This window comes from Drosophila elegans, unplaced genomic scaffold (assembly GCF_018152505.1).
Source record: "Drosophila elegans isolate 14027-0461.03 unplaced genomic scaffold, ASM1815250v1 contig_208, whole genome shotgun sequence".
In the NCBI taxonomy this organism is placed as follows: Eukaryota; Metazoa; Arthropoda; class Insecta; order Diptera; family Drosophilidae; genus Drosophila; species Drosophila elegans.
Window position 1 is genome coordinate 9,931,573 of NW_024545578.1, and position 22,029 is coordinate 9,953,601.

Sequence of the window (22,029 nt, forward strand, 5' to 3'; positions counted from 1 at the left end):
GTTATAAATTTTATTTTTTATGAAATTTGCTTATTACATTTGGTTGCATTCAGCACACAACTTAAGCCGTGATAATGATCAATCACTGATCAAGTTCTAATGCTGAACGCGGCCACAAATATTAAAAACTACCGGTAATATTTTGAAAACACAAATTGGTCACACTGGCACAAGGTGTTCGAACAAAATAACACATTTCTGGTTCGACATTAACAAAAACAGGATATTTAACTGAAATATATTGACTCCCTGGCGCCATGTCCGCTAGCCAACGCCAGAAGCAGTTTGACATGAATCGCAGCCGTGCGAATAACCTGGCCAGCAGCAGCAGCAGCTCCTCCGGCAACAGCAACAACAACAGCACTGGTAGTACGAAAAATGTGGCTTCCCCGCATCAGCGCAAGTTGCAAACTTCAATGGAGCGGTTACAGGTGCAACAGCCGAACACAAGTCGTCGGTCGGCCGGCTCCAATTGGATGGCCGCTGCCGGTGGAACGCCAACAGGACCTGCTCCTGGAAGCGAAAACCAGGAGGCGAAGGATCCGAAGGAACCACAAACACTCACAAAATCGGCACGCATGCGCTTAAAGAAAAAGGCTCAACGCAATCGATACTTGGCCATGGACTGCGAGATGGTGGGCGTGGGACACAACGGCCAGGACGACATGCTGGCCCGCGTGTCCATCGTGAACCGCGTGGGTCAGGTGCTGCTAGACAAGCATGTGAAACCGCGTCAGGAGGTCACCGACTACAGGACCAGCGTCTCGGGCATTCGGCCACAGGACATTGCCAACGGCGAGGACTTTGCCACCGTGCAGGATGAGGTGGTGAAGCTGCTGCATGGCCGCATTCTGGTCGGACACGCACTGGGCAACGACCTCGCCGTCCTGAGCATCCGCCATCCGTTCGAGAACATCCGCGACACGTCGCGCTACAAGCCGCTCTGCAAACTTGTCTCCAATGGCCACACGCCCAGCCTGAAGCGTCTGACCATGGCCGTGCTGGGCCAGGAGATCCAGACGGGCGAGCACAACTCCGTGGAGGATGCCCGCGCTGCCATGGGCATATACAATCGTATTGCCGGTGACTGGGAGAAGTACCTGGAGAAGAAGCGACACCAGCAGCAGCACTACTAGCTGCGAAATTGGGGAACCCCACTGCACTCAGGGGAAGGATTACGGTAGCCCTAAGTTTATAATGTATGTTTACACGAGTTTCATTTATCGGAAACTGTTGCTTAATTCTATAAAACGTTACAACATATGCGGTAGTGTTTTTGTTTTGGATGGTATGTTAACGGCCAAACTCAATTAAAGTGGTTCTCGCTGAATTCCGCTTTATTCAGTCGAAACCCTGCAGACTTAAATTAAATCATAGCTTAATGGCTAAAAACTGATCTTTTTGTGTACACGTTGTTTGAATGGTAATGCAAACTAAGTGAATAAGGAATTTGTACATTTATCTTCAATAAGGAGCTAGCCCTTTGTCTAGTGATTTACATTTTTGTCACAACCTAAGAAGCCTCCACCTCTTTCGGTGTGGATTGGCCAGTGCTGGATCCGTGGATGGCCTCGTGGCGCTCCATCAGATCCCGCCAGGGATCCTCTAGCATGGAAGGGTGAAAGTACTGCCCAAAGGAGCCTCCACCTTGGCTGGGCTCTCTGTTTGGCTGGTTCCTCTGATTCTGGTCCCAGTTCGGTTGATTCCTTCGATTAAAGTTGCCCCCGCGTCCGAAATTCCCACGCTGTCCATAGGGCCGATGTCTTTGTGTCTCCTGCGGTGACTTGTTCTGGTAGAAATGTGGAATATTCTGCTGGGACTTTTGATGGCCCTGCTTGTCCTCGTAGAATCCAAAGTTTGAGTTTTGAGGCGTCTGTTGGCCTCCGAATTGCTGGGATCTGTAGTCGGACGACTGCGAAGGATACTGACCAGCACGCGGGGAGTAAGGCGGCAGGTTGTTAAAGTTCTTGCGGGGAGTGCTCATTTTAATGTGTTTCAGACGCCTTTCAAGCGTTTTTTTGCATTTTCTTAGTATAAATATGAAAACAAAATTAAGTTGCAAAATAAATAATTCACAGTGTGACGTTCATAGGCACCAAAAATATACCACAAAAATGGCGGGAGAGCATTAGGTGGTTTGAGTCTTGGCTACGACATTTTCTGGTATATTCAGGGAATATTTTTCAGAGTCATTGTCATCTTTTCACCGACCAACCACGGTCACACTCTCCGGAATATTTGTGAAGCGCGGTCGTCGTGCGGTCGGTCGTAAAAATAAAGTGCATTTAACTGCAGTTGCTCTCGGTTCTCACACTCCTCGGTTCCAGTCCGATTTTAATAAGTCAGCGGGACGATATGTAAAAAACTACACGCCCCTCGGTCGGAAAAACCTGCGAACAAAGCTAAAAGAGGCGTCGCCTGCCGCAGGAGCCTTTCATCGAAATCTTTGCCTTTGTCTGTGTACGTGCCTGCATCCGTGTGTGACTGTGTTCGTGTGCATGCAAGAGTGTGAGTGCCGCCGTTGCACCACCAGCAACAACAGCAACGACAACAAATTGTGTTTTTGCTTACATTGTCAGAAAGAAGTAAATTAAATTATCAAAATTTGAACACAGCAGTTTTACCCTTTTTCAAACCTAAAAAAAAACCAGAAACAAAACCAACCAAAAGTAATTTTCGTTTGGCCAATTGTGAGCGTTCGAGAGCAGCGAACAGGCAGCAGCCGCTTTGGATATCTTCAACGGAATCAAAGAGCAACTTTCAAGTTGCCCGGAACGCACCCGTGCCCTCTGCCGGACTGTATGGGGTACACTCTCGCTGTCCCTTAGCACAGCGCTCCAAGCGGCGAGCATCGAGGACGCCGCCGGCGGAGGATCCGGATTCAGGGGATTACAGGATCCAGGGGGAGGCGGCGGAGGTGGAGGAGGAGGAGGCGGCTCCGTCTCCGGTTCCAGCTCAGGTCGCTTTGCCACCATAATGGGCGCCGTCAAGTCGAGAACCATCACCAGCGCCGATGTGGACGCCGACGAGCAGCTGCAGCATCCCCATCCGCACCACCCATCGATGCGCAATGGACACCAGCACAACGGTTCCATCTCCAGCGGCACGCTGCAGAAGCAGGACCTGCGCTACGACATCGGCTGCAGTTCCCAGTACCAACACGTCCGACAGCCGAGCTTGCGGAGCCGGAGCCAGCAGCCGATGCCCACCACGGACGAGCTGGACCGGCGATTCGCCAAGGTTCTGGTGAGTGCTGCTCTAGTGCTTCTAAAATCCTTATGTAATGTAATCCTTACGGCCGATTAAATCCAGTTCAATTCTGTAACTTTATTTATAGACCAAAATCGGTTCATTGGTACAAAATAATCATTGTTTTAACTGGAAAATACTTGAATTTTAATCAGTATAGCTAAAATAAAAACGCCTTTGTCAAACTTTTAATTGTAAAATAAAAAAAAGGTTTGATCCGAACAAAATTATTATTTATTATTATCGGCGATAAATATTTTTTTTTCAAATCTCAAATTCATATAAAAAATAAATAAATTTTACTGGAAATAAATTTTTTATATAACAATAGCACGATAACAATAGAAGAGTTAAATTCATCTTTTTAGCAAAATCCTTGTCCTTTACATTTTTAACTGTTTGAAGAATTATTTAAATGTACTCGAATTACACGATTTCAAGAGTATCCTATCAATAGCAGATGTCTATTGCCTACACCTGCTATCAGAAAGGAATTAGGTTCATTTTCATCCCCAATTTATTAATAAATACAGTGGGATTTGTTTGGAGTAACAAAATTAAATTTAAATATTTTAAGATCGGTACTGTGTAGGCTATTATTTTTGGGTCATAAATAAAAATTAATAAAGCTAAAGCAATGCTATTTTAATTTGCCGGTATCTAATTTATACACTCGCATCAAGTATTGATTGTTTAGAAACAACACTCACCCCTTTCCTTTCAATCTGTGAAATGTTCCAAATTCGCTAGAAGAAATGTTTGCTTATATCCAAAAGCAATCTGAGATATTCAATTTATTAAGCGAATGTAGTAGCTGGTATATAGAGGCTTAAGGATTGGCTTCCTGCCCCTGCCGCGTTTTGTGCCGCCCTCGCATTTGTTGCATGTGATTGATGACCTCATCGGGTGTGCGGCGACTTGTTCGCTTGAATTTTTGTCAGCCACTCACACATGTGCGACCGCGAGTGTTCGGTGGTGTGCGTGTGTATCTCTGAGTTTGTATCTGCGGCTCTCCCCCTTTTTGCTCGGTTCTGTTCTCTGCTCCGGCTTGCACAACTCCCCAAGCAGGGTACAGTGGAATGGGTGTGTGGGATCTCGGAGAAAACCACTTTAGCCAAAAGGAGTTTGTCTTCCAAAGACCTCGCTAATCCATGTTTAATATTTCATTTATAATATCATATTGCGTTCAAACTTACAAAGGGGTACTCTCAAATGGTTAAAGCCATAAAGTTACAGGGATCAAGTTTTCATTCCCTATATACTAAAACCCCCCTAAGGAAATATTTTATTTGAGCCCAAACAAAGGTAGATTTTATACATATATTTTTTTTTTAAACCAAAGGGACAGACAAATTGTAGCTCTACGATTTCAATAATAAATAAAAATAAGTTTATATTTTAACAATTCTTCTGAAAAAACATGATTTCTAATTGTCTGTCCGCAAGTGTATAAGAACCACTGTGCCAAAGGCGTGTGCCCTGCCATCTGAATTCGTTTGTCATTCCACTAGATGGTTTTTTCTCCGAACAACACTGCGTAATTAAGATTTTACGAGTAAACATATTGCCAAAAAATAAAATAAAACTAAGAATAGAGCGAAAAAAGCTCTCAGCTTTGACGGTCATAAAACCGTAACAAATAATTGTGACCCACAGCCGCCATTTGATTCGTTTCGCTCCCCCTTGCATCCCGCCTTGTAAGCCACTCCAATTCGGCATGCTAATGGCAATTAAAGCGAATTGATCGATTGTCGCCCTCTCTGTCGCACTCCAGTGCTGACTCACTAGTGTACCGCCGTGCCGGACCGGGTCCGCTTGTCCTCTCCCTTTCTCGCACTCTGCGACTGCGGTTGCGGCTGCTGAAACTGCTGGATGGCTTTGAGATCGCGGCTTATCTCTCGCACGAACTGAACAAAAGGGAAGACGAGAGCAGAAATCTTTATTTATATAGCGCTGCTTGAGTTCTCAGTTATCGGCAGTCAGTCAGTAATATGAGAAATGCTCCTACATCGGGTTTTCAACTTCTCTGCTCATTTTTGGCACTACAACCCATTCTCATGATCTTTTGTTTTGATCTTGGGGTTGTTGTTACTGTAAATAGCATCTCTATAGTGCATATAATATGATTTTGGGGTAGAATTTTAAATTATTTGTTGTTTCGACATTGTAGGTTTGTTATGATCTTAGTTTATATTACTTCTGCGGTTGACAAAACAAATTTCACCTTATTCAGTACTTAATGTTGTAAGTTTAGTTTTGAACTTATTTATGTGGTACCTAAAATTTTATTATATGCTTACGGGAAACAAATATAAATTTTATAGATATGGTACAATTATATTTTTTCGCTCTTCTTTTTTTAATCTTCCCATAACTCTGCTTCTTTTTGGCATTATTCATTTTGTGCGATCTTAAGTTTATAAATTTCGTGTTTATCTCGATAAGGAACCACATTTTTATTATACCCACTCCAATTTTGGTGACACGAAATATTGATTCGTTTATCAGGGCTGAAAATATTTATATGGTCATTAAGGGTAAAGTAAAAAATAAAGTGTCCTTTGTTAGGGATGGATATTGAAAAATTTATATCCTGACGTATCTATAAAAAAGACAATTCTTTTGTAATAAGATCAGTAACAGTAGGACTATCTGTTTAAACATCTTATCGACATATGTACTTTGATAAAAATTCCGTTTTGAAAGGGAATCAATATTCGATAATTCAAGGGTATTCAAGATATTGACAGACCTTAGATAACATTTTTTCCCTCTCCAATTTGTTATTCTTTGCCTATTGTTTGTTCAAAATTCATTGCCTTCTTTTCGCACTCAAAGTGTGTGTTTTCGTATGTTTACCTTTGGCTGTTGTTTTTTTCATATTTTTTTTTTGCCCCTCGATGTTGTGTTTGTTTGCCATTTCGGTAGCATTGTGGAGGTGCTGTGCCGAGCCCTGGTGGCCTCGCCCTTGCCTTGTGTCTCCGGCTTGGCTAATTCGTGTTTACCTTAATTTAGTCAAAAGTGCTGCTCGCTGGCCCATTGCCATTGAAGTGGACTTGACTTGACAGACCGGAGACTGCCAGATCCAATGCGCCAATGTCCGTGCACTCGCCTTTCGATTGGAGGCAATTGTTTGTCTGATTCATGGTTTAAAAATAACAACAGACCGACAATTTTGCCGCTAATAATTTGCATTTGGATGGATCTAATCAGACGCAGTCGGTGCATATGTTTCCGGTTAAGCTACGATTCTGCGCGCGTGGGTTGATTGAACTTTGACTACGAGGAAGGGGAGATCTTGAAACATAAGGGGTGCAACTATATGGAGCACCATTCAAGCTGATCAAACAATCGACTGAGAGAATTGTGAAAAGTAGTAGTTAGAAATGCGAATATTTTGCTGTGCCTTATTTAGAATTATATATTTAATTATCATTTGAAAAAAGGCAGAAAGTTACACTATTGCAAACCTATTTTTATGTAAATAGTTATAGCTTTGGTAAGGTACTTACTTCTCCTTACCTATTTTCCTTAAACATTATATGATTTACATAAGTTATTTACTCAAATTAAGTTTTGTTTGCCATTTGCAGTTGTGTTTATCTTCAAACATATTAAATGTTTTAATCTCAAGTTCAAGGGGTTAAGGTTTTTGTTTATATCCAGAAAAGCCTTATGCAATTTGCCTCTTGACTCATACTTTACCAGATTCCAGCTGTGAAGTTTATTGAATGAATTTCAGTGCACAGCAGATAAATACCACACAAGCGACCGTTTAACTGTTTTTGTTTACTAATTCATTTTAATTTCTGTAAAATTGGCATCAAGCCAATAAAATGCCCATAGTTTATTCAATTGAAAGTAAAAGTGTATTTATTGCAACGCTAAAGAGGCAGCTTAAAATATAAATGAATAAAAATGTTAATTTTATTGCATTATTGAAGGCATTAACTTTCAAGAGACTTATCTGCGGTTTTTGTTGTGGGTGTCATTACTCACATACATAGGCATAAATATAGAGAAAGACGCAAAGACTAAACCGCATAAAATCCTCATTCCCGAGCGCTTTCCAGCTTTCTCAGGCGAACCAACTTTCACTCGCTTAATCATCGTTGCCCAATAGTCTTGGGCCTAGAATCTATATCTATAAACAATTGCCTGCAGGGGCGTAGTTAAGATGCGGTGATTCAGGGTTACCCGTCTCTCTTAATGACATTTTCAAAGGCTTATAAACCACAAAGCACTGAACCGCAACACTTACTGTTGTTTATATTGTTAAGCACTTTTCGCCGATGCGAGGGCAGGTTCAATTCTTTCCCAATTATCTGGTCTGCTCTAAATAAAACTTTCTTTCTTGAATAATAAATTTTAATTAAATTACATTAACAGGTTGTATTATATAATTTCTAATTAGGTAACATTGTAAACTAAAGCATAACTTTTAATTTTATTTTAACTTGTTGGTTTATTGGTCTTAAACACCTATTAAAGCCCTCGATGCATGAAACACGCATTCGATGGCCATAAATTGATGTCTTTGTTCAATGCATTGTCCATTTGGATTGGCTTTATCTAACGGCAGCTTTGACTCTGCAAAAATGAGGCTTCCACATTATGTGAACTTCTCTATCTGCCTTGTAGGGCAAACATAAGTTTATCATTGGTTTTCACTTCCTTTGCGGTCTGCAAAAAGACCATAGCGCAAAAAAAAAACATAATAATGATAAAAACATAAGACCATCCGTTTTTTATGCGTATAAATGGTAATCGACTTAAGACTTCATGAGAACCTCATGTAAGATAATCAAACAAACACAAAGGAAATTGTTCGAACTTAAATACAGATCTTGGATGAATCAAATAGATAACAAACCATGTCGGTATTTATAGGAAACTATAATTCCGATTACTTTTCTATGCCTTTCAATAGCAAAAATTAGTCATTGTCTTTCGCACGTGCATTAAGAAGCTAATCGGTGTTTTTTTTTATCTTTGAAATAAAAAACATGCGAGGTTCTCAGAAGAAAGGAAGTATTTCCTTTTATAATCCAAGAACATGTGCCCATTCAATTTTCTCTGGATGTTTTTTAGAAAATCATTTTTGTGAGTCACGAATACACGATTTCTGTTTGTTTTACCTTCATGAAAATGTTGTATAGTTTTTAGAAACTATTACACATCTTCAATATTTTTAGGTAGAAATAAATATTTAAATTACAATATTTCTATGGAAATGGGTTTTTCTTGATGTGAATTAAAATGACGAGCTTGATTGACTCACTAAACGCATGTGTTTAAATTGTTTTTTTGTTCATGTTCATGATTCGCATGAAAATCACTTTATAATTGCGCCATGTGGTTTTTCTTAATATGGAACTAAATTTCTTTGGATTTATAATATTAAGAATAACTAATATTTTAAATCGTTCTTTGCATTTATATGTATAGGCTACAAAATCTTTTCTTAGTCACTATCAAGTGATGTTTACATCATTATTGTTTGTAGTTTTTCTGTAATAAATACCTTCGAAGCTTACTCATTTGGCATGAGCGTAGACAGATTGAAGCTGAAATGAGGGGGCAAGTGAGGCTCACAATCCGTAGCGCCCCATTATGCATATACACACAAATTCAAAAAGAGGGACAAAAAAATAAAATAAAACAAATTTAAAATGCGTATCCGGTATGACGGTCAAGTAACAATATGTACACCGTATGTACATCATGTCCAATTTATATAGTAAATTTTAGCTTTCTGGCCGTTTGAGCCTGTCTGCCCTGGCATAAATATTGAAGAGAGCTCTCGTCTTTGTCACCTTGTTTATTATTCTCTCTTTTTAAGCACTCTTTTATTTACTTATTTATTGTTTTGTTATTATGAAAAGCGCGTCGAGGCAAATCACTCAGCCTGATGGGTTCAGACCGTAACGGACAATGGACTGGGTGTGGAAACGAAGGGGATGATGGGAGTTTGAGGCCAAATGGTTCACCCATAACATTACAATTAATTAATCAATAAATTTTGCAATCATTCTCGCATTTGCTTACAATCCCTCTGAGCATGGGGAATACATTGCAAATATATTTAGAACTGCGCACGTAGTAAAACCTATTCAACAAAGGCAAAAGTAAAGATAATTGTAATAATTGTTTAGCTTAATTAACACTCTGATAAACTGCGAAGCTTCATGAAAATTAAAAGTAATTGAATGTGAAAAAACATTGAACAAAAAGCATTGTATTATCGAGTTGTGAATAAAAATACATTTTGGACAACGAGGATTTGTGTAGACGTCTCAAGAAACAGATTAATTTGTTTTACAGCACTTATTAAATTTTATATATTTTATTAGGGTTTTATATTGATATAATCAGCAGAGTTGAATATCTGGTTAAAATTGTTAGTTGTACAATATTCATTAGAGACAATATTTTTACTTAAGGTGCATACAATTTTGAAATAAGAAGAAGGCTTTCTCTTTAAATATTCTGTTCGAAATATTCAAATTTATTCTATTGATGGTGTATGTAAAGAGATGAGAGATCTGTTGCGTCCCAATGCATTGCAATGCACCAAATACATTTCTATTATTCATTTTATTCCAATTATGCATCCAATGTAGCTAGGTAATACATTCTATACATTTTGCTGTAGTCCCCTCCACCTTACCACACCCTTTTCCTGCTCTCATCCCAGTATGAAGTGTGTGTGTGTGTGTCTAATTAGAACTTCCAACTGCAGCTGCACCCATAAAAAAGGAGGAAAAAGTGGAAAAATTAAATTGAAGTCACGTAAGCATATTTGCCGATTTCATTATGGTGCATTCCCTCCCGTTAAATGGTATATTTAACCATTTTACACAATCGCCTGTAGTTGTTCAGGTAAATTGGTTCTGACTATTTGATTTTGCGATGTGGTTCAGTGAGTTGCAGCTTAAATCTCGAATCTCTGGCTTCAATTTACATATATAGTTTATTATCCTTGATATAGATCAAATGTGAAAATTAAGTTTCTCTTGTAAGTTTAATCTAAGAAATAGAGCGAAACCTTGTCGACTTCTGTGTTGGCTTTTCTTTATGGTGTGTGACTCTTCCTCAGTAATCTTCTGATTAACCATCAGCAGCTGAAGTATTATAATATTTGCATGGGCAGGCAAACAGTGCTCCGGTAATTACTCTAGAGATGCAAGACTGGAGACCATAATGGGCCATAATACGCAGTGAATTTTTGGCTTTAATGGGTTTTCCAATTGGCTGAGTGGCATTTCCAGCTTTTTACTATTTTATAGAAATATCTGTTTATCTGAGCATTAAAATTTACAAATTATTTTCGTATCTTCTTGTTACAGGCTTCGATGGATTTGCCACCGGATAAAGCAAAGCTACTCCGAAACTATGATGACGAAAAGAAATGGGACATGGTATGCGATCAAGTAAGTAAAAGAAATCATTTGTCTTTCATACTTAAACTCAATTTCATCGATTTAGTTAGAGATTATAAGCTATTATAAGTTTAAGTTCCTAAAAAAGTCCCTTTTAAAATTAAAAAACAAATGACGCAATAAAAACATTTTTAGAATGACTTATATTTCGCATAAAAAAGATTGTAACTTCCATAGTGGTTTTGCTGTGCCTAACCCTTTATTTAAAAATAATAAATTTGATAAAACAAATGTCGCAACAGAAACATTTTTAGAATGACTTGATTTTTACTTCCATAAATGGTTTTGCTGTGCCTAACTCATTATTTAAAAATTAACAAAACAAATGACACGACAGAAACATTTTTAGAATGACTTATATTTCGCATAAAAAAGATTGTTACTTCCATAAATTGTTTTGCTGTGCCTAACCCGATATTCATAAATATAAAGATTAAAAGTAGACATTTTTTAAAAGTTAAACATGGTATTTAGAACACACATTAAAATATATTTTTTGCTAACAACACTTTGTTATCAAAGTCTGGACTTCCTTTTTTGCGTTTTGCAGATTATAGGCTATTTAATTCCCATTCGAGCACTTTGGACTCTTTCTCGAGCGCAGATCAGAAGGGGTTACGATAGAAACATGGGCATGGATTGAGAGGGGCTCAAGTCGGTGTCGACACCTTGAACACTGACCTTTAGGCTGCACAATTGTGGGGAGGGTCGAGTGGAGCGGGCGCCGCTCTAATTAAGCTCTACCAAATGGCTTTGCGCAATGAAATTGTGTGTGCGTAGGCCAGTTGGAATGTTAAAGGCGTTTATGCCTTGAGCAACTTTACGAAATTCTCTTTCAATTAGCAACTGCCAACTGGGTTGCGAATAGATCGAGCAGGTTTACGCCTGGGAAATCTCGATAAGAAAGGTACATATAAGCACAAGCATTTGCAATATTGGAAAGGTATCAGTACTTTGTTCTTAAACAGTGGATTTCTTCGAAATGTAAGTGATAACAATGTAGGCTTTACTATTTGTAAACATCATTTTATCAGGTATTTTTCTGTTGATTACTACGAAACAGTAGTTTAAACATATAAAATATTTTTGAGCTGACGCACTTTTATTGTGATCACCTCATAATAAAAAAACTGATGCTTTAAATGTTTTACAACCCAGTACTGCTGTTAAAATAAATAAGAACAAATAAAATAAATAAATAAATAATAGAATAAAATATTTAAGAACGAAAGGTTTAAATTTGCTAATAATTGCCCCCCATTTATAATTAATGTTAACTGTTGATTTGGAATGAAATTAAAGCATATGCATTTTTACCTCAACCTTTGAACAGTTTACGTTAAGCTAAACTTGGGGAATATTTCGCATTGTATTAAAACGACGACAAGTTGTTCAGCACCGATTGCTGAAATGGCATAAATAAATTGTAGGACATGTGTTTAAATATATGTCTCTGTCTGTCTAGATAGATAATTATATATATATGCATTGTGTATCAGCTTTGTCAATCATTATGCAGTGCGTGCTGTTTGGTCGTTCGCGCTTTTTGATGTATTTTTTTTTGCCGCTTCACACACCACAGAGCTTAATGATTTAAATTCGCTCGTTGAATCCAAAAAACCGAAACATTTGGGCAAAAAGAGCGGCTCTAAATTGCTTTAGAATAGGGCAGTAAATTGCGAGTTTTATATGCTATATGGACAAATCCAGATTGCGTGTTTTTTCTACTGCTGCTGCTGCTGCTGTTTTTGGAATATGACGAAACTATTAACGTGTGCGCTAGAGCGTGCCTCTTTTTGGTGGATTCTATCTATCCATCCATCCAACCAGCTATCTATCCATCTCCCTTGGAACTGGGTCACTGAATTTTCAAGAGCTGCACCTAGGAAAATAACAACGGAAAACAACGGCGACGCCGAGCATAATATATTCGCCATCGGCATTTTGGAGGAGTAGCTCTCGAAAGAAATAAAAGCAAAGAGGAAGGAATGCTCAACACTCTTCGGAAAAACCTGGGACTCGCGTCAAACAATTTCTGCCATACGATAAAATATCATAAACACCCAACACGGTTCGTCGTTGTTGCTGCAGTTATTCCTACGACTATTGTTGTTGTCCACGACGTCGTCGCCGGTTCCTTTACCGCCTGCATATGCCTGCAACCCAGACCTGTTTTCCATAACTCAGGCCCACTGCACCGTGGGTGATGCACTGGGAATTGGTGTATAAAATTAATTAATTCATTTTAAGATTCGCTATTAAAATCCCAACGACAGCAATGCTTCAGGCACATCTATAAAGTTTTTTCACAGCCTTTTTGTTCCACTCTATTTGATAATATTATCTTAGATCGACTTTGGACAGACCAACTTTATAAAATTACAAACCAATTAAAAAACTTCAATTAAATTGGACGAATACATTTTTTTCGACTTTTCTTTCTTTACAAAATTGAGTGAATTCCCGGCCTTCTAAACGTTTAGTTCCACATCAAGAACGTGATAATTTGAAAATAATTATTATTACGAAGACTTGAAGTGAAAGGAAACTACAGTGTGACTCATAATATGAGCATTGCTCAAAAAAATAACTAAATATCAAAAAAATAATTTGGTTAACTAAAAAAATGAAATGTAATACAAAAAAAATTTCTTTTATTTGTAAATTATTTTTTTTTTTCCCCCGAGACAAGTTCCTTCCTAAAAGTTTATTAGCCACATTGACATGCCCTTGTTCCACAGTTCCACTCCAACTAAGTCTAGTCATGAAAATGAATGAAAACGCAGCCCACTGACAGACGGACGGGCAGACAGTAAGACGGACAGGTCCGGTGATAATAGTGGGATGGTGGAATGGTGGAATGGTGCGATGGTGGAGGCGAAGCTTGCCAAGTGAGGCCAATCCCATGGACTCGGTCCTCGCCATCTTCCTGTCTCTATGCTCCTCGGTTGCTCTTCGTGCTCACAGTGACAAAATGCAAATTATTATGACGGCGATAAATTGCAGTTTTTAATCGTTGGAGCCGCTTGCTTGCAGCGGCTTGTAAACACATATCCGTATTCGTGTACGTGTAGGAATATCTGTGCTTGTATGAATGCTGATATTTTTCTCCAGCTCTCTTCGACTAGGAAAAAGAATCGAAACTGGTTTTTCTCTAGCTGCAGTTCGAACCCAAACCCAAACCCAAAACCAAAACTAAAACCCACACATAGTTTAGGTTGTAGTCATGCGTTGGCTGTTGGTTGCTGTTTTTGTGGCTTTTGGTTGCTGCCTTAGTTGTTGGCATAGTTAAACCCAAAAAGAAAACAACAACAAATAGACGCAAGCCAAAACAAGTATACCACGCTTCATGCTTAAAAATGTTTAAAGTTAGGCAAGCCATCGATGCTTATGTGATGGGTGGTATCTTGGATCCCCCGAGGGGTTTAGAGTCATAAAGGGTGGAGGTGTGCGGCACCATAAACATGTACAAAAATATGCAGTTAAGGCATAGAAAGAAAAACAAAAGTAAAAGCCGCTAAGTCTCGGTCTCTGGTAGTGCTAATGCATGTGGAATCGCTGAAAAATCCCCCATCCTCCTCATCCAGTTGCCCGATCACTGGCAGTTCATTGAACAGCGACTTGGGTAACTCCGCTGAAGATGATTTCAGCGGCAATTAATGTGGTAGAGGCTGCAATTAGTAATTAGGAAGCGAGTAGCGTATTTCTGGAGTTGGCGTATCTGTAAATAATAGTTTTTGAAAAGCGTCTATTACACACAACGATTGGGCAAAAGCAGCTGACAGTTAAATTCAATTATATTGGAAAACCAGCTGAAATCGTTTATGATGAACCATGATAAATGGAAAACTAGTATAAGGACAAAGGAACTTAATTATATAAAAATCTGAATCCAAAAATGATTTATCGCTTGTAAAAATATATACATTTTCTTGGATGTTATCGTACATTATTGTTAATTTAATTGGTTTGGCCTTTCGCACCTGTGTAACATAAAATAAATTTGTTATAAAGTTCAGTCGTTGAACAAGTTTTTCTGCTGAAGGTGTTAATGCCATTTTAGACAAACGTATTCTTATAGATAGCAGTGTTAATTATTTTTATATAAATGCGTGGATAGAATTGAGTAACGTTTTGGTATATTAACTTGTAAATTTTAGTAAAAACTTCAAGAATCAATTAACTTTTATATTATCTACAAAATATTATTATTAATTAAACATATTATTACATTAATTATAGGAAAGGGTGCAGGCAAAGGATCCGCCCTCACATTACTTGAGTAAACTGCGAACATATTTGGACCCAAAGGCCTCACGGAGTCATCGGGTATGTACAATTCCTAATTCTCTTTCATATATAGCTTCCTGTAGTTGTTTCTGTAGTGTGGTTTCTGGTTGTCTTCTAAAATTAAAATTAAGTTATTAAAAAAAAAAGAAACTCTTTAACCAACTATTGGGCTCAAGCTAAAATGAAAAATCAAAGTTAATTAATCCCACTTGAAATCGAAATCTGTTGTTCCAATATTAATGTGTAAATTTCATTTCTCTACTCACAACACTGACAACACACCACGATTCCCACACTCTTCTTTTCCTGTTTCCCCCGATGTTTTTCTCTCTTTATTTGTTTACCGCCTGGCACCTGCACTATCCCAAAAACCGATCCTCATCCTGGTCCTCCCGCTGCTGACTCCGCATCCGCATCCTGTCGCCTTTTTCCGGCCACCCGTCTTCCTATCCTCCACTTTCTCCACTCTCTCTCTTTGTACACTTACAGCTTTACCTCTTCTACTTTCTTTGTCAGAAACGGAAAATGGTCGGCGAGTCCACGTCCACCCAGGTGCTTCGGGATCTGGAGATCTCGCTGCGCACCAACCACATTGAGTGGGTGAAGGAGTTTCTGGACGACACGAACCAGGGTCTGGATGCCCTGGTCGACTATCTCAGCTTCCGGCTGCATATGATGCGGCACGAGCAGCGCCTCCAAGGTGTCCTGTGTGCCTCCGAGGAGCGCTTGAATCTCACCAGCGTCGGCGATGGCGGCGAGATGGTGCTGGGCACCAGCAGTTCCATTAGTCCCGGCGGACCAGGTGTTGCGCTGTCCCATGGGGGCAGTGCAGGTCATGGCCTCGGCAACGGCTCCCTACTGCTGGATGCCAGGCAGCAGCACGGCCAGCACCCAGTGTCCTATGGATTCCTGCGACCCACCATTGCCGATGCCCTCGACAGTCCCAGTTTGAAGCGGAGGTCACGGCACATCGCCAAGCTGAACATGGGCGCCGCCACGGACGACATCCATGTGTCCATTATGTGCCTGCGTGCCATCATGAACAACAAGTACGGCTTCAACATGGTCATCCAGCATCGCGAGGCCATCAACTGCATTGCCCTGAGTCTCATCCACAAGTCGCTGAGGACGAAGGCCCTGGTCCTGGAGCTCCTGGCGGCCATCTGTCTGGTCAAGGGCGGGCACGAGATCATTTTGGGCTCGTTCGACAACTTCAAGGATGTGTGCCAGGAGAAGCGGCGCTTCCAGACCCTCATGGAGTACTTCATGAACTTCGAGGCCTTCAACATCGACTTCATGGTTGCGTGCATGCAATTCATGAACATTGTGGTTCACTCGGTCGAGGACATGAACTACAGGGTGCATCTGCAGTACGAGTTCACTGCGCTGGGCCTGGACAAGTATCTGGAGCGGATTCGACTGACAGAGTCGGAGGAGCTGAAGGTACAGATCTCCGCCTATCTGGACAACGTTTTCGACGTGGCCGCCTTGATGGAGGACTCCGAAACGAAGACCTCAGCCCTGGAGCGAGTCCAGGAGCTGGAGGATCAGCTGGAGCGAGAGATCGATCGCAACTCGGAGTTCCTCTATAAGTATGCGGAACTGGAGACCGAGAACCTCACGCTGAAGACGGAGCGAGAGCAGTTGGCCATGATTCGCCAGAAGCTGGAGGAGGAGCTGACCGTCATGCAGCGCATGTTGCAGCACAACGAGCAGGAGCTGAAGAAGCGGGACACACTGCTGCACACGAAGAACATGGAGTTGCAGACGCTTAGTCGCTCCTTGCCACGATCCGTGTCCAGTGGCGATGGTTCTTTGGCAAACGGCAATCTCCTGGCTGGAGCATGTTCTGGGGCAGCCTCGCTAGCGCTGCCGCCGCCCCCGCCTCCTATGCCCGCCTCACCGACTGCAATGTCAGCTGCTCCTCCACCCCCACCGCCGCCAGCACCACCGGCCCCACCACCACCGCCCATGATGCCGGGCTTCAGTCCACTGGGTAGTCCGAATGACAGTCTCACCTCGACGGTGGCGTCGCCACCACATGACCCACCCATGCTCAGCTCCTTCCAGCCACCGCCGCCTCCGGTGGCCGGCTTTATGCCCGCTCCCGATGGCGCTATGACCATCAAGCGCAAGGTGCCCACCAAATACAAGTTGCCCACCTTGAACTGGATAGCATTGAAGCCCAACCAGGTAAGATCCAAGTGGAGTTTAATGTCTTATTGGTTATCAGCTAATCATTTCATCTTTCGTTCAGGTGCGTGGCACAATTTTCAACGAGTTGGATGACGAAAAGATCTTTAAGCAAATCGACTTCAACGAGTTTGAGGAGCGGTTTAAGATCGGCATTGGCGGCGCCTTGCGCAATGGCAGCAATGGAACCGAGGTCGATGGCTCGCTGCAGTCCAGCAAACGCTTCAAGAGGCCCGACAATGTCTCGCTGCTGGAGCACACGAGGTTGAGAAACATTGGTAAGTGCTCCGCATTCTCCTGTTTATTTGTGGTTTGATTGACTTTGTTTTTGCCCTTCTTGCAGCAATCTCTCGTCGCAAGCTGGGTATGCCCATTGACGATGTCATCGCTGCCATCCACAGTCTCGACCTCAAGAAACTCTCGCTGGAGAACGTCGAGCTGCTGCAGAAGATGGTGCCCACGGATGCCGAGGTCAAGTCCTACAAGGAGTACATTATCGAGCGCAAGGACCAGCAGCTGCTCACCGAAGAGGACAAGTTCATGCTGCAGCTATCGCGAGTGGAGCGCATCTCGTCCAAGCTGGCCATCATGAACTATATGGGCAATTTTGTCGACAGCGTTCATCTCATTAGTCCGGTGAGGAAATGGAAATCTACACTATTTTTCCTTTTGAGTGGGGAACTTACTGAATTCCTGATTTAATTGAATCATTAGTTGACTAATCTTGTTATTTATGTATGTCTTCACTGAGCAATTTCTTGGTCAGCTGTCAGCTGGTTCTCTATTTTGTTTGTTTGTTTTGTTTGAACAAAACCACATAATTTTTAATATGCATTTGCTTATGACAAAGCTAAACATACGCAGAGAATAGTTTGTTTTGGTCAGCAATATAAAGTACTAAATATCAGAACAATGTTTTAACTTTTTAATAGTAAACAAATCTATACATGTATATATTACGTTGTTATTAGTTAATCAAGTATGAATGAGTAGACAAACACAAATTAACCGTTGAAGAAAAGCGGATTAATATTTTAACCAACGAATAATTTATAATATTTTCCCATCTTAGCAAGTGCAATCTATAGCAGGAGCTTCCACTTCTCTTAAACAATCGCTGAAATTCAAGGCTGTTTTGGAAATAGTTCTGGCCTTTGGCAATTATCTCAACAGCAATAAGCGGGGACCGGCCTACGGCTTTAAGCTGCAATCGCTGGATACGCTGATTGATACGAAATCCACGGACAAGCGATCGTCGCTGCTGCACTACATTGTGGCCACGATTCGGGCCAAGTTCCCGGAGCTGCTGAACTTCGAAAGCGAGCTGTACGGGACGGATAAGGCGGCATCGGTGGCCCTGGAGAATGTGGTGGCCGACGTTCAGGAGCTGGAGAAGGGCATGGATCTGGTGCGCAAGGAGGCCGATCTGCGGGTGAAGGGTGTCCAGACGCACATTCTGCGCGACTTCCTCAACAACAGCGAGGATAAGCTGAAGAAGATCAAGAGCGACCTGCGGCACGCGCAGGAGGCCTTCAAGGAGTGCGTGGAGTACTTTGGCGACTCCTCGCGAAATGCCGATGCGGCTGCCTTCTTTGCGCTGATCGTGCGCTTCACAAGAGCATTTAAGGTTGGTCTACTTAATATGAATAATACAAAATGGGTTTATGTTACCTTTATACTACCTTGCTAATTACAGCAACACGATCAAGAGAACGAGCAGCGGCTGCGACTGGAGAAGGCGGCTGCGTTGGCCGCCTCCAAGAAGGAGAGCGACCAGGTGCTGATGCGCAACAAGGTCAACCAGAAGAAGCAACAGGTGAGTGGCGGACATCGACCACGAAGCGCAAGCCATCAGTCCTTTCATCTCAGGGTGGCCAAGTCCCTCGAATCGGTTTCATACATCTAATCTCTAATTGCACTTATCGTATCAAACCTGATAACCTGCTATGATTTGTTTTTAATCTCGTTTGATTTGATTTATGCAGCCAATACATTGCCTGCTCGACTTTGCCAATCAGCAGCAGAAGCAGCTTGTCCCATCGTAGCATCCACCCACCGGCCACTTCCTCAATCTTTAGCACGTTAACTTGGTTATTTGGTTGACTCACACAAATCGCACCACACACTCTGTCTAATACTCAACTGGGGATGGGAATTCGAGGGGGACTTGGTCTCTGCCCGTCCGTGCCCCAAATCCCCGCCAAATCCGCCACAAACAAAATCGAACCACCACCCCATACTACCGCCTAGTTGTTGCTCTCTGTGGGCGACATGTGACGGGATTTGTTTTGTGTAAAGTTCCCACATTAGTGTAAGTCGCCTGGCTTGTCTCTACTTGTCTCCTAACACCGTATTTGCTCAGACTAATCCTCCACTATTGTGTTGTCAAATCCCTCGCTAATTCCCCCTGCTAATTCCAATCCACTTTGACTGTGATCTCACATATGTACATATGTGTGCCGTTCCACATTTTGGACTCGTGCCAGGACTTGCACGCAACTAAATTTTTGTATTTCATTAACAAACAATACTTTAACGGACACTTTAAATACATTTGAAAATAAAGTTAAAGAGTTACGAGATTTAATTCGTTAAAAAAAAATAAATATATAAAAGTGCAATAAATTTTTATACCAATTAAAAATTTAATAAATAATAAAAATTTAAAAGTTATGAATTATTGTAAAATTAAGGATGTCAGCGATCCCAAATATGTTCATGTGCACCCACAGTAGTAATCATTTAGTAATAAGTTGCTGTTCCTTGGTGATGGTTATCCGTGTTTAATGCTAACCTGTTTCTTTTTCTCTAATCCCATTCCGGTTTGGCATCGATCCGCTCCCCTAAATCCAAATGCAAACAGTTGCCCTCAAATGGCGCGTTATCCTTGCAGGACGCGGTCATAAACGAGCTGAAGAGCAAGGCGCACTCGGTGCGCGAGAAGAAGCTGCTGCAGCAGGACGAGGTATACAACGGAGCCCTGGAGGACATCCTGCTCGGACTGAAGAGTGAGCCGTACCGGCGGGCGGATGCAGTGCGGCGGTCGCAGCGCCGGAGGATCGACAATAATCGCCTGTCGCGAACGCTGGAGGAGATGGATAGCTAGACAGGAAATCGAGATCGACGGAACGATGGAACGACGACGACGACGACGACGACGGGGCAAAGGCAACGAATCGAAAATCAAAATTCACACTGAAACAAAAACAGAAACAGAAACGGAAACGGAAAAGAGAACATTACAGATACTGCAATATGTGATTGGGCGATTAAATTGTTTTCGAAACACTCGTACACATACACACCTCACATTCCCTTCCATACGAATCCCTTTTTTTTCGAATATTTTCCAATTTAATTTTAAGTTGAGCCGGATACGGCTTACCGTATCCCAGAATCCCAATCCTCAACGGAACATTTAGCACCGACAACCACAAGCACAACCTAACATCCCTTCTGTGAATCTCGCCTTAAATTTTGAGAGACATTTTTTATCGCCAAAATTTTGTTTGTAAAAATGCATTTTAATTTGGTTGCTTAGAGCTTAAGTTGAACTTGAAAATTCGAATGGTGTATTTATCAAATTTTTAATTGTTAAATAATGATTTAAATTTTAATCTGTGTACATATATATACATACATATATATCGACTATATATGTGCTATTTAATTTTATTTTATTTTTTATATTTGAATTACTTGCTGCATCCATCCGAGATGCCAAATCCGCATGAATATGGAGAATCAAACTCCGCTACTTTAACTATTGTATTTTTTAGTAAGTCAAATAAGCAATGAATTGTATGAGAAGAGAGTATAATGCATTAAACTTTTGTATATTTTCCTATTTAAATTATCGGCTTATATGTTATTATTGTGTTTTTCACTCCGCACACAGCCAGCAACGAAAACCCAAACAAAGCGCCAAAATATTGCATGCCAGAAAATAAAATCATTTTTAGAATGTTTTACACTTAAAGAACTACACATTTTATAAAATTTTATTAGAATTTTTATACAAAGGATATATAAAACTATACAAATAGATATTCCATTTATAAGCCAATATATATTCTCACGAGCCACAACAAATTGACGAAGACTGATATGGAGCAGTTTACTATAAAGCAGCAGTTAAAACACGCAAAATATAATTATTGAAAAGCTTTTGTAATCTCTTTTGGATAGTGTCTTCTCTCGATATATACTTAGATATATATTTAAAATGCAATAACGAATTTAGTTGAACTATAAGCACAGTTTTATTGTATTAACATATTTACAAGTGCCATCGGCATCCTTATGCATATCCTTTAAATATCTTCTTCTCTTTAATTTGCCAAAAGAAAGAAATAGCGCAAAATAAGACCAGGTCGCAGCGTTTTAAAGCAAACATACACGATTAGCACGCTCTGCATTGTTAGTTCTTAAATATTGTGTTATTTAATTTGATAAGACGCCAGCATGGTATACGACGAACGAAAGAGAAGGAAATCTATATATAAATATAAAATGCCGGATTTTTTGTACACACATTTACACGACTATATTGAACACTCGAACTATTTTAAATAAATTATTATTAACCCAATAAACTAGCCAAAACAATATAGTGTTTTTCTTTTTTTTTTAAGGGTTCGTTTTGAAACATTTAACATTTATATATATATGACCATTGGTTGATGGTGGAAAATTGATTGTCGACTTTACGCTCAATCCGTAATCTTGACTTAAGTATTAAATATTTCTTATTTTAGCGCCAACTTAATGGTATAAGCAAACGATCGAAGGTAAGCGTCCCATGACCTAGCTTAGAGGATAAATTATTCAATAAAATAATACAAATAGAACTTTA

The 22,029-nt window shown here is 40.6% G+C and overlaps 3 protein-coding genes across 9 annotated transcripts; 2 read left to right on the top strand and 1 right to left on the bottom strand.

The window, feature by feature from the left end:
* Window positions 1–164: 164 nt before the first annotated feature.
* LOC108146770 (RNA exonuclease 4) lies at window positions 165–1,263 on the top strand. The gene has a single exon (XM_017272909.1). It carries the CDS (start codon window positions 258–260, stop codon window positions 1,134–1,136), a length of 879 nt encoding a protein of 292 aa, XP_017128398.1. The 5' UTR covers window positions 165–257; the 3' UTR covers window positions 1,137–1,263.
* Window positions 1,264–1,319: 56 nt separating this feature from the next.
* LOC108146771 lies at window positions 1,320–2,110 on the bottom strand. Its single transcript, XM_017272910.2, has one exon. It carries the CDS (start codon window positions 1,982–1,984, stop codon window positions 1,514–1,516), a length of 471 nt encoding a protein of 156 aa, XP_017128399.1. The 5' UTR covers window positions 1,985–2,110; the 3' UTR covers window positions 1,320–1,513.
* A 584-nt stretch (window positions 2,111–2,694) lies between these two features.
* LOC108146769 (formin-like protein) lies at window positions 2,695–21,782 on the top strand. Of its 7 annotated transcripts, none has more exons than XR_001774489.2 (10): window positions 2,865–3,246; window positions 10,599–10,682; window positions 14,934–15,020; window positions 15,471–17,174; window positions 17,239–17,452; window positions 17,518–17,810; window positions 18,247–18,801; window positions 18,871–18,990; window positions 19,160–19,485; window positions 20,038–20,140. XR_001774489.2 is itself a non-coding variant. In XM_017272907.2 (9 exons), the coding sequence occupies exons 1-9, from the start codon at window positions 2,977–2,979 to the stop codon at window positions 20,278–20,280; spliced, it is 3,570 nt and encodes a 1,189-aa protein (XP_017128396.1). In that variant the 5' UTR covers window positions 2,695–2,976; the 3' UTR covers window positions 20,281–21,782. The 7 variants fall into 7 exon arrangements, 4 of the variants coding, with proteins under 4 accessions (XP_017128396.1, XP_017128397.1, XP_017128394.1 ...); XR_005977263.1 differs by having other exon boundaries at window positions 20,068–20,083; XR_005977264.1 differs by having other exon boundaries at window positions 15,498–17,174; window positions 20,068–20,083.
* Window positions 21,783–22,029: the final 247 nt, after the last annotated feature.

Coding starts and splice junctions, on each gene's coding strand:
- LOC108146770 (XM_017272909.1), top strand. CDS start 258: ATGTCCGCTAGCCAACGCCAGAAGCAGTTTGACATGAATCGCAGCCGT.
- LOC108146769 (XM_017272907.2), top strand. CDS start 2,977: ATGGGCGCCGTCAAGTCGAGAACCATCACCAGCGCCGATGTGGACGCC. Junction 17,175..17,238: donor TAGCATTGAAGCCCAACCAG/GTAAGATCCAAG, acceptor TCTTTCGTTCAG/GTGCGTGGCACAATTTTCAA. Junction 18,991..20,037: donor TCAACCAGAAGAAGCAACAG/GTGAGTGGCGGA, acceptor AAATGCAAACAG/TTGCCCTCAAATGGCGCGTT.
- LOC108146771 (XM_017272910.2), bottom strand. CDS start 1,984: ATGAGCACTCCCCGCAAGAACTTTAACAACCTGCCGCCTTACTCCCCG.